Source organism: Cryptomeria japonica, chromosome 3, assembly GCF_030272615.1.
Source record: "Cryptomeria japonica chromosome 3, Sugi_1.0, whole genome shotgun sequence".
Taxonomy (NCBI): Eukaryota; Viridiplantae; Streptophyta; class Pinopsida; order Cupressales; family Cupressaceae; genus Cryptomeria; species Cryptomeria japonica.
Genome location: NC_081407.1, coordinates 362158109 through 362174061, shown reverse-complemented (window position 1 = coordinate 362174061; position 15953 = coordinate 362158109). Strand labels below are relative to the sequence as shown.

At 37.0% G+C, this 15953-nt stretch overlaps 1 protein-coding gene across 2 annotated transcripts in view; it reads left to right on the top strand.

Annotated features, from left to right (window-relative positions):
- LOC131080008 (DNA polymerase kappa) overlaps positions 1 to 8853 on the top strand; it is a 147557-nt gene extending 138704 nt beyond the window's left edge. Inside the window, exons 12-14 of one of the 2 annotated variants that reach the window (XM_058018062.2) lie at positions 7466 to 7827; positions 7928 to 8436; positions 8556 to 8853. In XM_058018062.2, the coding sequence (XP_057874045.2) occupies positions 7466 to 7827; positions 7928 to 8436; positions 8556 to 8673 (989 nt within the window). In that variant the 3' untranslated portion in view covers positions 8674 to 8853. Of the gene's footprint in view, positions 1 to 7465; positions 7828 to 7927; positions 8446 to 8555 lie in introns of both variants that reach the window. The other variant, XM_058018061.2, reaches the window with a different exon arrangement.
- The last annotated feature ends 7100 nt before the right edge of the window (positions 8854 to 15953 follow it).

The window sequence follows — 15953 nt, the reverse complement described above, 5'->3', positions numbered from 1 at the left end:
AGATCATTATGAAGCGATCCAAGACAAAGACAGACAAAGCATTGACTAACAAGAAGATTACCAAAGTCAGTATGAAAGAGAGTTACAAACTAGTTCACTATTTACATGAGATCGATCATGTCAAGCAAGGTTTTAATTGGTAATGTATGTTTATCAAACAAACACTATCATATTGAAGGTTTGTTCTCTATGGCAGCAATTAGGAAAAGGAAAAGACATGTCTCTTCTAAAGATGTATCTTTTCCAAAGGGCATGACTTGTAGAAGAAGAAGATATAAAATGAGATAGAGAATAGGAGTAAGAGGGGTATGTAATAAGAGGAAAACAAAAAACAGATATATACCAGATGGAAAAGCAGAGAATATAAAGAGTATCAAATAAAGAATATTGACATATTTGCAGAGATATCAGCAAACTTGGTTAATTACCAAGTGCTGTGTATGATGCTACATAATCTTGATCAGATATAGTCATCTTATATTAATGCTTAGTAATTAATGTTATCATCCCTACTATTATATATATTTAAAATAATTAATTATGATAGATATTCATTTAAAACTTTCATCCAAACTGCCCTCCTGTTATGGAGGGGAGATATGTGCATATAAGGAATGCAAGTAGCATAATGGTCCATTTGAGTTGAGTAACCCTGGGTTGGGCTGGGAGGCTGAATGGCGGGTGTCATTCCGTTCTCTTGGGCTTGATGGACAGACTCGAGGTGCTTGTATGATTTCCCATGGTGCTTCATAGTGTAGATTGGTTAATGGGAAGAGCTTTAAGGGAATCCCAAATATATATTATTTAATTTACAATAATGATTAAGATAATGGCCCTAATGCTAGTAGGAATTATCGATTTTATATCTAACATGATTGAGGGGTCTCAATTAGGATCTAATTGGTAAATGATATCTCTATTTCATTCCTTATTTTACTTGGGATTGTGATCTTAGGGCAAAAACTAGGGCATTTACAAAAGGGGACATAAATAATATTTCGCCAAAAGAAGGCATCTTGTCGGGAGCAAACAACATATAATCTTTTCACATTCTCGTAATAGCCAACAAAGATCAAATGTTGACCCGTTTTCTCCATAGCCTTATATTGACCATCTAGAATGATTGCCCAAGTCTCACTACCGGATACTCAAAATTAAGACACATTAGGCTTGACGTGGGACCAAGCCTCCTTAGTAGTCACATTTTGTTCTACCTGGTGGGGCATTTGGTTTTGAATGTAGTTAGGATGGTTGACCACTTCAGCCTTTAGCGCCATTTTTCTACACTAAATCATACTATTTATCATCTTCTTTTAAGTGTTTTTCTTCCTGTTGACCATACCATTTGATTGAGGTGTGTAAGGAAATTTTTGTGGATGTTGAATCATTCACACTATGGAAATCTTGTAATGTCTAGCTCACATACTCCCACCATTTATTTGTGCATATCTATGGAATAGATGGACTAAATTACTTCATTACAAATGATTTGAAAGTCCTAAAAGTGGCAAAAACATCACTCTTGTTGAGAAAGTACATCCACGTTTGTTGTGAGAAGTTATCAATAAAGGTGAGCAAATACTTGGCCCTTGAAATTGGGGTCGAAAATGGCATAAAATCACCATGAAACAACTTGAGGGGTGCCTCAGCCTGAGAAGCCTTACACTTGGGAAGGGTTCTAGATGATGTTTGCCTAGTAAACAACCTCGACAAACTCCTTAAGCACATGAAAACTTGGGAAGACTAATTGCCATATCTCGTGTGATCAATTGCTAAAGTGCAATGTTCCCCTTCGGGATTTACCTTAATTTAGTCTTATCTTGATAGCTCTCCCTAATGTGTCCATGTAATTCATGTTTATAAGTTTCCTCTCAATTGCTTATAGTTGTTCCCGATAGCTAGCTTTGATCGCATGAAATGAATTTGGCCAGTAAGGCTGCTGCTCAAATGATCGATCCAATAAGAGATACAAGTTTTCCCCATCTTGTAATGTCCCTTATTATATCTGTGATTCTTACAAAGTGTTCAACGATGTATTTCAAACAAGATGTGGTATGTATAGATATGGAATTCTTATTTAGCATTTGATATTATTGTTTGAATTTCTAATTATAATATCCCTAGAGGGATTGGTGTTTAACTCAAGCGTAACTCCAATGTGCCCTAATATATGTGTGAATACCGAATTATATTATATTGGCCTTGTTTAATCTTTTATTGATTGGTATCCTCCATCAGTCACACCCCTTAATGTGAATCGGTTCTACCTTTATTCCTTAATCGCACCTTCTCTTTATCTGTTTGTATTAACAAAATATTTGTAAATCATTGATTTTATTTAGATCGCTGTCCCTGCTGGTGCTATACCTGATTTGTATCACGGTAAATGTGTGACCAAGGCTAATGGCTGTTTGATTAGGATGATCGAATTTACAGAGGATGAGTGGGGATAATAAGAGATGTTCGATGCCTCCTTATATTTGGCGATTAGGATGAGTAGTTGTCTTGCAACAGACGTGACACATGCCCGTTCATGAATTCTCCGTTGTTTGTGCTAATCATACCCTTTGATTGATTCATTCTTTGATTACTATGATTGTGTCATCAAATTGACTAATGCCACTTCCTCTTCTAAATCCGATAGTCTTGTAATTTGATTGCTATTTCCAGTGGCATCTTGTGTAAGTCTTATTGTATCCTCTTATAGCGATGGCACAACGAATCATAAACTTTGATTATTGCAAATGTTACGTATGTAACTACTTGTACAAACCAAATCTCTGAAGCTTGCCAATACCGTATATCTTCGACATACAACCATTCATCCTTCACTTAGTTTCTGATTTCATTTGTATGATTAAAGAATATTATTAAATATTAATTAAATAATAATTTAATAAATAAATAAATATTTTATAATTTTCAAATAATCATTCGTTAATAATTATCATATTAATTAATAATAATAAGTGTTTCATTATGCTATATATAATGATCAAGGAGGGGACATGACATAAAGATACTTGTAATTTAGATGAGCAAACTATTTATACCAAAGTTTGCTCAAAGAATTGACACATGCAGTTAGGGATGATCCTAAAGAAGTCTTAAAACCATCAAACTTGTACAAATAGGATCCATGATCAACACTCATTGTAGCAACAACAATCTTAGGATCCTAGAGTTCGTGAATGGCTACATCACATGGAGTGACCTCAATTGTCTTTCCCTCACTAGAATGACAAATTTGATAGACCCATTGATGCACATTATTGATGCACTCATCTCCCAATAGTATTGTACTTGGTCCAAAAACAAGAATCTTTGAAGATTTTCCCACTACAATCTAAGAAGTACTGCTATTTGAAAGTGAACATAATAGATCATGTGAATGTTTCATATGAAGAGAAGCACTTGAATCGAGTATCTAATCATGAGATAATGAACCTTGCAAGCCCTGTGCAAAAAGGGCTTTCCCTTGTGGAAGATAGCTTGTAGTGAGAAATCTTATGTTGTTGCATACCTTCTCCCAGAGCCTCTAACCTCTACCAACATCTAGATTCATCATGTCCAAGCTTGCCACAAAAAGTACAAGTATCACCCATCTTCTTCATCTGAGGAAAACTTACTTGACTTAGAAGAATTGGAGGGAGGTGTGGACTTTTGAGTGTTCTTTTGCTTTGGTTTGAAGGGAGACGTACCACCTAAAGTAGATTATGTTTTAGGCTTTCTAATATTCTTACCTTTGTCCCTTGATGATTGAGCCATCGATGCTTAACTTTTAGAAGTAGGAAGTGCATCCAACTAAGAAGTGGGCACCATAAAACAACTTAAAAGTGGGCACCATAAAATCAGTTCCTAAGGCATCCATGGTGGAGTGGAAGGTAGATGAGAACACCTGAAATGAGCCCTTCATCTTAGATAAAATGAAGATATATCTGTTATTTAGTTCATCTCATTAACAACCCCTCAATTATGAACATAACAACTTGAACTTCTCAAGGAAATCCTCAATAGAAAGAAATCATCTAGAGAGAGTGATGTCAGATCTATCTCTAATTGCAAAACACAAAACTCATTAATTGTGCCAAAACAAATTATCAAATTTATCACATTCTTGTTTAGGTGCAATGCACTTTGCAATTTGAAACACGAAATTATTTCTTACATTGAATCCTATTAACCCCATGGCTTTATTGAACTTGTTTCTATATGTAAACTTTTCAAACTTTTTAATGAATGTGGAAGTTTTTTAGGCAACATTTGCCATATTGTTTTAGATTGTAGTCTTCTTATTTTTAGTTTTAATACGTGGTAGTTGTGCAGAGTGGAGACCTCCATTGATTGCGTCAAAGAGTGAAAGGAGTTCAAAACTCACACTACATATTTCATATTAGATTTATCATTGCATATTGAAATTCAAAAATATTGATAATTTCAATTTGATACTGATACACATGCCAAAGGATATGAGATGCCTAGTTATGAGAAATTTTGTACTATCCTTTTGAGAATGGAGAAGGTTTGCATGGATGTGTTCCTATAAGATATTTGAGAAGGCCGGAGATACTCAGTGGCTTCCATTATTTCCATAGTTACCAGGAAATGGGGAAGACTCTTGAGACTGGTTCCGGTAATGGTATGACTAATTCTCAAAAATAGGAGATGGGTACTTGGAGATGCCATTTAAAAAAATAAAAAATTAATAGTTGCCAGAAAATATTATGACAGAACTTTGAAAACAAGAACAATGGTAAAGTTTAAATACACAAATGTCAAATATCATTGTGTCAAAGAGTTTAAAACTCTCACTACATATTTTATATTAGATTATCATTCATATTGATATTCAAAAATATTGATAGTATGATGCTGATATGCATGCCAAAAGATATGAGATGCCTAGTTATGAGAAATTTTGTACTACTCTTTTGAGAATGGAGAAGGTTTGCATGGATGTGTCCCTATAAGATATTTGAGAAGGCTGGAGATACTCAGTGGCTTCCATTACTTCCAACAGTTGAATTGATGTTGCACAAAGATCTCTTATTACCATTCTGGTGACCTCTTTAAAAAGAACAATGGTTAGTAAATCATGACACTACAAGAAAAGTCTATACTTGTACATCTTTGGTTAATCTTTCTAGAGGCAATTGAGCAGATTGCTCAGAAGACTATAGTGGCTATCATTATCATTACTAACAGATAAGCAATAATGATTTTGCAAGGGTGATTATAGAGGATAAGAATTGAAGTTGTTGGGAGACTTTGGAGATGGCAGTAGATGACATCAGAAGAACCCTGTGCTTCGGGATGTTTCTGGGGATGTCCACGGTACTAGAGATGTGTCCTGGTCCTCGAGACACGTCCCAGGGGGCTGGAGACACGTCTCTTGATAACCATGATCATTTCCAACAGTTGAATTGATGTTATACTAAGATCTCTTATTACCATTGTGGTGACCTTTCAAAAGGACAACAGTTAGTAAATCATGACGCTACAAGAAAAGTGAATAATTGAACATCATTGATGAACTTTTTTAGAGAGGCAATTGGGTAGATTGATCAGAAGACTATAGTGGCTATCATTATCATTACTAACAGATAAATAAATAATGATTTTGCAAGGGTGATGATAGAGGATAAGAATCGGAGTTTCTTAGAACACCTTATGGCCTAAGTTTTTTGGTGTGAGATGTCAATTTCTGGTCAGGAGATGGCAGCCAGAAGAACCTGTACATTGGGATGTTTCTGGGGATGTCTCTGATACTGGAGACGCATCCTGGTCCCCGAGACATGTCCCAGGGGGGCCATAGACACGTCTCCTAGTAACCATGATTAAAAGAAGGAATTGCAATTTTTTTTGCCTACCTAGCCTAGTGAGTGTTACTGAAGGGTAAGGCAGGGCAATTAACATGATAAGAGCTGGGTTCAAGTCCCATCAGGGAACCTCTGTGTCAAGAACCCAATAAATGCATTCATGACAAAACAAGCCAAAAATATTGGATGTGCTACACATCTGGGAATGGGGTTTCCATAGGATTCCTCGAAAACAGAACTGAGGCCTGTTAGTCTTCAGGTACCCTTTAGCCAAAAAGTAAACAAATTTCCTTCTCATCAGCTTCTTCTAAAGAAAATCATCTCTGAAAAGTAGCAACTTCTGCCACAGTGAAAGCATTGTGCAGAATCCACTTTTTAATATACCTTGCTCCAGGATTAAACAATGATGGTTTTGACAAAAAGAATTGAATTTTACTAGGTCCTGATGGCTTGCATGCATAGGAAACAGGTGGCTCAGTCTGTATGGTTGTCTAGATGAGTAGGATATTCTACCATCACAGGGTAATGACAACCTGATGGAGCATTGACGGTGTGCCTAGGTGACTAAGACAGGACTCTGTCGTTACATGATATGAAAATAATGGCAGCCTAGTTGATGCAATTTAATTGAGCTCCAAAAACTTATACCCTGTTCCAGATACACCAGGGAGGACCAAAGGTTTTGTAGACTTCTACAGTGTTGCAACGTAAAATGGTTCAAGTTTTTGCTACATGAAAATTTTGGTAGAAATGTTTTTCATGTTAAGGGTGGCTTGAGGAATTTATAAGTCCATGGTTCAACAGAGCTATATTAAATGTTAGCGGCTATGGTGGATATTGGATAACAAAGTTAAGTTGTGGCCTAAATATATAAACTGACCAAGAAAAATGTAAGTATTTGCTATCTTATTGATGAGAATTCTTTTTATTTCCCATATTCATTGATTTTTTAGATATAGAATTCTTTGATCAACTTGTTTGAACTTTGACTGTAATATATCTTTTCATTCTCTGTTATATTGTATTCTTTATTTCATTCCCTCAAACCTACATATGCACAGTTATGAAGAGAGTTTTGTGATGATGCCTTGGGTGGAGTTGGCAATGTCTCATACTAAATTGGGCCTCAAATTCATCCAGAACTGTGATGGGGTCCTTTGTCAGCATATAAATTACTTATCCAATCATATAGTGTATAGCACTTCGAAGTCCCTACGGTGGTCCTGACCCTTTTTGCACAGCTGCTTCTAATCAGGTGGCTTCATTTTAATTTCCAAGTGCAATTTGAGTAAAAATGATTACCAATTTTGTAGTTTATTGCCATTTATGTGGCTATGAGAATTTTATATCAATTGCAACTTGCTTGATCCTTTTAGCATATAGGCTAGATAATTTCTGAGTGGTCAGTCATAATAGATGGTACATATGTAATAAAAGCATACAGACTGGCTCTCCTAATTAGATGGGCATTCAGAACTTTGGCTATTTGCAGTAGTTTTTGAAGAAATTGAGTGATTTGGACATTAACATCATAGAATTGTTTGAAGCTATAGTGAAATGAACTAGTCATCTAGTTAGCATCTTGGCACCTGTATATTGTTTGGATTTATTTTCTTTGCTAAATGCATTAAATCTTCAAAGGACAGGTCTACGCATCTCTCAGTTCAAGGATGAGAGTCTTGGGCCTTCTGACCCCACACAGAAAACTCTTACCAGCTATTTGAGTTCAGGAAATACCAGACAGTTTGGAAGTCATAAAAATTATTCAGATGCTGAAGGGGATGCTTTTGACTCTAGAGATGCAGATACCAGATATTCCAGTGAAGGATTCATTGCCAATGAAATCCATGATCCTGATGCTATGGATATTTACTCAGCGAATAGTCTGTTCAGGTATTATCACCCACAAGACCATTTAGATGATCCGAGACACAAACCCACTATACTAAAGGGAGATACGTCTGGTGAGGAAACTGTGGTTTCGGAATGCTTAATCAGTGAAATCAAGGTATGTCATTTGGTTTAGCCACAATTTACATGTTGTTTAGCTGAGTTTTATATTTACTAAACAGATGAAAGTGATAAGATCTAGCCCTCCTACTTAGCAGGCTTCGGACAAAGTGGAAAACTACTCTTCTACTAGATTGGGTTCGAGCCCAAATTTCATTCAAGGTGCTCACGATTGGGATCTACACTATGCTAAAGATGAAGTTCTTCCTGCTGCCCCTGATCAGTCTGACTGTGAAAGTATATATACTGGCACAAACAAGAAATCTAAATGTTCCAGCACCTTGTATAATTTGGGGAAAAATGAACAGAGCATCCGGAGTTCAAGCTCAACGGTTGGACATGATATATATGCTGACAATGAACATTTGAAATGTGACAGTTTAAGTGGCAACAATGAGAATCAAGTTAAAGCAGATCTATTGTCTGGATTTTCCGACATAATGTTTTGGGTTGATGATTTTAAATGTTCATTATGTGGATCTGAGTTACCTAGCAGTTTTATTGAGGAGAGGCAGGAACACACTGACTATCATCTGGCTCAAATGCTTCAGGAGGAGGAATCACCATTGATGGCTGCACACCAAGTAAATAGGCAACAAAACAAAAGGTCTAGATTGTGAGTTCTTTAGTTGATCTATGTTGCAAGATGATATGCATACCATGTAACCCTGGGCATGTTATTTAGTCAAATTTTTCTTAAGGATTTTTTTTGTTTTTTAATTACAGGCCTGCTGATCTGGCATTGCATGGAAGCAAACATTTTGATAAGAACAGGAATACCAAGAACAAAACAAAGCATGTCCCAATTGATTCGTTCTTTAACAAAGCTATGCGTCCATTTTGATGGCATGCTTGCTGCATTTGTATATGAATGTTTCTATAGTAATTTGTTGAAGAGGTCTCCCATCCTCAATAAAGCACTGCTACAAATATAATGTGGGATTGACCATATTTGATTTCTCTCCAAAATATTTAACATGTACAAAAATAAAAATGTGTATTAAATGTGTATTTATTTGTGATCTTCCAATGTCAATGTTTATTGTTATGCACTTTGTATAGGGGTTTTGATGGAAATGGCTTTTAATCTTCAATGCAAACAACTTTCACAAATACATATAAGCTTCTAGATTCAGCTGTGTACAATTTTTTTAGCATCAATGTTTCGAATCACACTCCGTGATTCATCATCGGGATGAAAGAGCTGCAGGAGAAAAAATAGATGAAACTGCAGACCAATGCCAGATAAAAAGGATGTGAGGGTGGGAAAGAGTGGCACAAAGTCTAAAGGAGGTGGTACAAAAACCAAGAGAGGAGGAAAAAATCCATAGAAATATTAGACAAAAAAAAGAGCAACAATGACAAACCAAATAAATAAGCTGCAAAAACAAAACAACCAAGAAATACAAAAAAGGAGACTAACGTAAGAAAAGGAAGAGGGAAATACACTAGAAAAACTCAACAAAAAATTAAATAAATAAAACACATGCACGAGAATCTATTAATGTGATAGTTATGTTCGGATCCTTTAGGTCAACGTAGCAAATGGAAATGTGTGAATGGCCATCGGCCTCACACATTTATAAGTTCAATTTAATACTTATCCTTACCAATTTGTTTTGATTAAGTAAAAGCAGGTATTTGAAAGGTACCCGAACCTTGTACAAGCTGGGAGAACAGAACTACGAGAAAGAAAGTGCTTGGTCACTTCAAAAAGACAGAAAGATCCCACCGGAAAGGATCAACTTACATAACATAACCTAAAAAAAAACCAGTAACAAACAACGAAAAGAAAGCACAATGACAACAAAAAGACAGGACCAAGGAACCCTGCAGAAACAGAGACAGAGAGCTAAATGCTTTTCATGATTTCCTCAGCATGAACAACCATTTGTTTCATGTTGTTTGCCGAGGTTTTTAATTCCTCCACCTCACGACCTTTGATGTCGCCCTTGATCTTTGTGTTAGCTCTAGTCCTCATATCATGTCCCTTCTTGTCCGACTGCTCTTTATCACCATCCTTCTCAGCATTGTTCTCAAACCTGTTGATAAGGATGTTCATGTTATCCACCGAAGCTTTGAGGATCTGAAAATTTTGGTCAGCAATCTTCTTAACATTGAGTTCCAGCCTGTCAATTCTGCTACCCAAATTGTTCATTTTGTTTTCCATTTCCTTGGTGTCTCCCATCTTATTAACCTTGTTTTCCGTAACTATAATTTTATCCACCATACATTCAATAGCTTCCACATTGTGCAAAACAACAACCAGTTCTTTAACATGTTCTGCTAGGGGCTTATCACCAACTGTAACTCTTGCTATAGCCTTCGTATCAGTCTTCAAACTATTGATATCCTTCACCATGGTAGCAATGGTCTCACAGAAGGTTTTTATGGTATCATTGTCACCAATATCACTTTTATCCCTTTTATCCTCCTTCTGCAGACTTGTGGTATTCAAAACTTCAATGTTGCCCATTATCAGGTTAACCTCCCCTTCTTTATCCTTACCCTCAACCTTCTTGTTTTCATCAACATCCTCTTCAGAATCAACTAGATTATGGCCGATGTCTTTATTGTTACCCTTTTTAGTGTTCTTCTGAGTTTGCTTTCCAGTAGCTTTCCCTTTCTTTGTTTTAACAATTTTTTTCTCTAAAGATTTAGTTTCAGACTCCGACATGTTTGAGTCCACCACAATCCTTTTCCTCTTAGTTTTATTCCTCCCTTTTTTGCTAGTCCCTTCCGATTCTCCTTCAGTCTCTGATTCAAAGTTGAATCCCCTAGCTTCACTCTCTGTAGTCTCATATCTTGCATTTTTTCCTTTGATAGGCTTTTCAATGCACTTCCCCTTAAGCATTTTATAAACCAGGACCATAAGCCCCTGGTGGAGGGCATGGTCGCCTTTAGGATCCTTCTGAACCTCCTTGATAGTGTGGTCCATAGAGCATGCAAGGTAATAAGGCAAGCTCACCTTTTCCCCATGACAGAAATGGTTGAGCAAAACAAAGTGATGCCCGTAGGCTCTAGTAAACCTACCATCTAAAGTAATGTAGGCAATAGAAGCAAATAAAACAAACCTCCATGGCCTGCAAATCCTCTTTGGAGCATGGTAGGTGTTGTCATTTTTAATCATCTTCTCCTCTCTTCGTCCGTGACTGGAAACTTATCCGTTGCTTTATCTGATATCTTGTGATCCCTGTAAAATTTCATTCCCTCAGTAGTCATCCCCGTAGCCTCAACAATTACCTCCTCATCAACATTCATCATCTGGGACCCGACCAGGATTTTACCATTTTTCCAGTTCTTGATGAAATAGTTGGTAATTGTGGGATCTTTCCCACTTAGCCGCTCCATGAAAACATTCAAACCCCCTTGTTGAAGGATATCCCAGACATCGTTGTTCTTTTTCCAGTCAGAGCAAGAGGTGGGTTCAAATCTTTTTTTATTACCTCCCATTTTTTCAGTACTTTCCTTGAAGTTCCTTCTCTCGGCTTGATATCCTCTCCTCTGGTTTTTGTGGTTGCCTTGTAAGAACGCCCAGAATCCGTGCCAGATAATTATGATAAGACACCTATATAAATGCTCATTATCTTCGAAGTAACCCTGCATCGAAAAAGGCAGATGAGGCATTAGAAATAATGACTAAAAGTACCACGTTGCCTAGCCTGGCTCCGGTTCAGATTAAGCAGGGATTTCATTTCACTTGCAATCTCACTTTCACCATGACTAGTAATGATGTCTTCCGATTGGCAAGCTAGGTTGGCAGCCCAATCAGCGTAGGAATTGGCCTCCCTATACACGTGTGAAAAAACACATTTCAAATTCTTCGCTGATTTTCCTAGTTGCTTTAATAGCATTACTGATAGACCATGAAGGCGGGAATTTCATATTTAAACAATTGGTTATGTTCAATGAGTCTCTTTCACACCAAACTTTAGTGCATTTAGCTTCCAATTTGTTATTCGTATTTAATTAAAAGTGATTTAATCATAAACGGCTAATAATGATTATTATTAATCGGTTAGTTCAAACCGATTATTGTTTAATTCACCACCCTTGGAGAAAAACACATTAATTGAAGTAGAGTCGACTTTTGATAAGGAGATGGGATGCTTGGAAGGGGCGGATTGGTTGGAGACACCCACATATGGGTACATATAACTCGGTTCCCTCTCTCCAAGTGAATCAAATGGTTAATATAATAAGCAGATCAACATCATCTTCAACAATATATTCTCAGATCGTGTCAACCCAATTTGCAGTTCAAGTATATTGCTTATCATCAATTGTTCGTGGACTATTATTTAAACAGTTTGGATATGATTCATCCAATAGAATAGATCGATCATATCTCATATCTCCTTGTGCAGAGATTGATTATATATTACAAAAGAGTCATATAACAGTGCTGTGATTATTGGCTTCAGTTTTGAGCTTGATTGTAATTGAGATCATTCAATTGATAAGGAACTATATTTCTGGGTTTTTATTCACTTTCAAGTTGTAAGGTTTTCCCAGGATATACTTTGTGTATTTTGTGTGAATTTTCTATCTGAATAATCTGATCATTAAATTTAACATGGTATCAGAGCCACGGTGAAAGAAGATCGTGATCAGATTCTATACAACTTCTAAGTATTCTTCTCTCTCTCCGTTGAGTAGTATCTCTAAGTCTTGAAATTGGTGAACGGTCTTAAAATCGAAGATATGCTTGAAGGCGCATCTAACTTCACCTCATGGAAGTTTAGAGTGCTCATTGCACTTGAAGAAAATGGTGAATGATCTTCAATTGGTAGAGGAAAAGGATTTATCCGAACCTGAAGATCATGAGGAGAAACTTCAATTCAAGAAAAATGCTATAAAAGCAAAGAAGATATTAATTGACTCCGTGAGGGATCACTTGGTGCCACTCATCTCCAAGATGACAACTGCAAGAGATATGTTCAAAACCTTGGAAGATTTATATGAGATTGACAACGTAAGTAGGGTTCTTGCCTTGAGGTAGAACTCCACCAAATAAAGATGGCAAAAGGAGATTCAGTCATCACCTACTTCATGAAAATTTCAGAATTGAGAGATCAACTAAGCACAATTGGGGACCAAGTGAATGATAAAGACCTTGTCATGCTAGCCTTGAATGGTTTGCCTCATTCATGGGAGCCATTTATCCAAAGCATAAGTGGAAGATCCAAATTACCTAATTTTGATCGACTACGTGCAGATTGTATTCAAGAAGAATCAAGATTGACCGCTAGAGGAATTATCAAGAGTTCTCAAAATGAAGATACACATGTTCTTGCCACTCAATCTACCAAGAAACGTAAGTATTGGAAGAAGGCCAACTTCAAAAAGTATAGAGATTTCAAATTAGATTCTGCACCTGATTCTAGGAAGAGAAAGAAAGATCTCTCTCACATCCAATGTTTTAGGTGTGACAAGTTTGGACACTTTGCAAAGGATTGATTGACAAGACCTAATCATTAAGGAGCAAACATCAATGAAGTCTCATCTCAGAAGGAGGTTGAAGATAAATCCAATGGTTTTCTTTTCATATCATCATTATCAAGCAATGTTCCTACAAACAGTGATACATGGTTAATCGATAGTGAAGCCTCTTGACATATCACCGATCATCGGGAACACCTTTATGATCTAGTGGAGAAAGAGTCACATCTCCAAGTTATTATTCGGGATGATGCATGCTATGTTGTAAGAGGAGTTGGTGCTACATCTCTAAACCTTGAATCTGGAGTTTCTCTACACTTAAGTGATGTATTGTTCGTGCTAGGCATCAAGAGAAACCTTGTGTCTATTTCAGCCTTGGAGGATAAGCGCTATCAAATTGCATTTTTTGAAGGAAGAGTTCTTGCTTGCCTTAAGAACTCTAGCATCAATACTGCTCGAGTGATCGGAAATCGACATGAGAGTTTATACAAACTATCCACTCTCCCTGTTCAAGCTCTTATTCACGATTCTTCCAGTTCCAACGAACTCTGACACAAAAGACTTGGACATCTTCACTTCAGGGCTCTTCCATCATTGGAGAAGATGGTAAAAGGTATTCCTAAACTTATTCATGTAAATGATGGTACTTGTAAAGATTGTGCTATGGGCAAAAATATTAAAAGTCCTTTTCATAGGAGTGAAAGTAGGTCTAAAGAAATACTAAATCTTGTACATTCAGATTTATGTGGTCCGATGTCAATTCCATCCCTAAGTGGATGTTTGTATTATGTAACTTTTATAGATGACTACTCTAGGAAGACTTGGATTTATTTCTTAAAGTCTAAAGAGTCTGATGAAGTCCTAGGTAGGTTTAAAGAGTTTAAAGCTCTTGTAGAAAATTTATCTGGAAATAAAATTAAAATTTTAAGGTCTGATAATGGAGGTGAGTACACCTCGGGTAACTTTCATGATTTCTGTATTGAGGCAGGGATCAAGAGGGAGTTTTGTGTTCCTTACAACCCTCCACAAAATGGGGTTGCTGAAAGGAAGAACAAATCTATTGTTGAAGCTGCAAAAGCTATGATTCATGATCAAGACCTTCAAATTTTTCTATGGGCAGAAGCCTCTAGAACAACCATGTATGTTTCGAATAGATGTCCTCATCGGATATTACAAATTATGACTCATGAAGAAGCCTTTTCAGGTATCAAGCTTGCTATCAGCCACCTGAGAATATTTGGTTGTCTTGTGTATGTTCATATTCCCAAGGACAAGAGAACCAAGTTGGAGCCTTCTGACAGGAGAGGAATATTTGTGGGCTACAGTGAAACCTCCAAAGCCTACCGTATTTACATTCCTGGTCAGAAGCAAATAGAAGTTAGCAGGGATGTCACATTAGAGGAAGATGTTGCATTCAAGAAATCAAAGGGCTCATGCATGGAGATAGATGATGAGACCCCTCAAGACATGGATGTTGATCATGCTCCTGAGATTAAGAGGGAGACTACAAAACCTGATATGAGTAATGGCCCAATTAAACCTTTGGATCCCACTGATGGGCCTAGAGATATTGTTGTTGTCTCGAAAGAGACCTCTTTGGGCGCGAAACACTATGCAGGAAGCATAACAGTTTGCCGCTGCTAGAGGAACATTCAAAGAAAGCAAAAGACCACAAAGATTTTCTGGTTATGTTGCATTAATGTGTAATCTTATTGAGTATGAACCTTCTAGTGTAGAGGAAGCCGCAAAACAACAAGTTTGGAAAGATGCAATAGATGAGGAGTATCAATCCATTCTCAAGAACAATGTGTGGGATATTGTGCCTAGACCAAAAGGGAAGTTTGTTGTATCTTCCAAGTGGTTGTACAAGATAAAACATGCAGATGGTGGCAACATTGAAAAGTACAAGCTGAGATTTGTGGCTCGTGGCTTCTCTCAACAAGAGGGAATAGACTACGAAGATATATTTGCTCCTGTTGCTCGCTATCCTTCCATTAGAACCATCATTGCCATTGTAGCAACCAAGGGATGGAAGTTGCATCAGATGGATGTGAAGACTGCCTTTCTCAATGGTGTGATTGAAGAAGAAGTCTACATCGAGCAACCTGAGGGGTTTGTGATTCATGGGAAAGAGTCTCATGTGTGTAAATTGAAGAAAGCCCTATATGGTCTTAAACAGGCTCCTCGGGCTTGGTATGAAAGAATTGACATATACTTAGTGGGTTTGGGTTTCTGCAAGAATGATGATGATCCAAACCTTTACTTCAAGGTATTCAATGGTGATATGTTGATCTTGGTACTTATGTTGATGACCTATTTGTTATCAAAGAAGATCATCTCATTGATAGATGTAAAAAGGAGTTGACTTTCGAATTCGAGATGAAGGACTTAGGACTCATGCGCTTCTTTCTAGGGTTTGAAGTTTGGTAGAGGCCCAATGGGATTATCCTAAGTCAAGGAAAATACACCATTGATATCTTGAAGAGATTTGGAATGACAGATTGTAAATCTATGTCAACACCAATGAAAACTAACTTGAAGAAATTAAGGGAAGCTGCAGCTAGTTTAGATCTTGTGGACCCTACTATGTACAGGCAATTGATTGGGTCCTTGATGTATCTAGTTAACACTAGACCAGATATTTGTTATGCAGTGAGTGCACTTAGCCAGTTCACGAGTGAA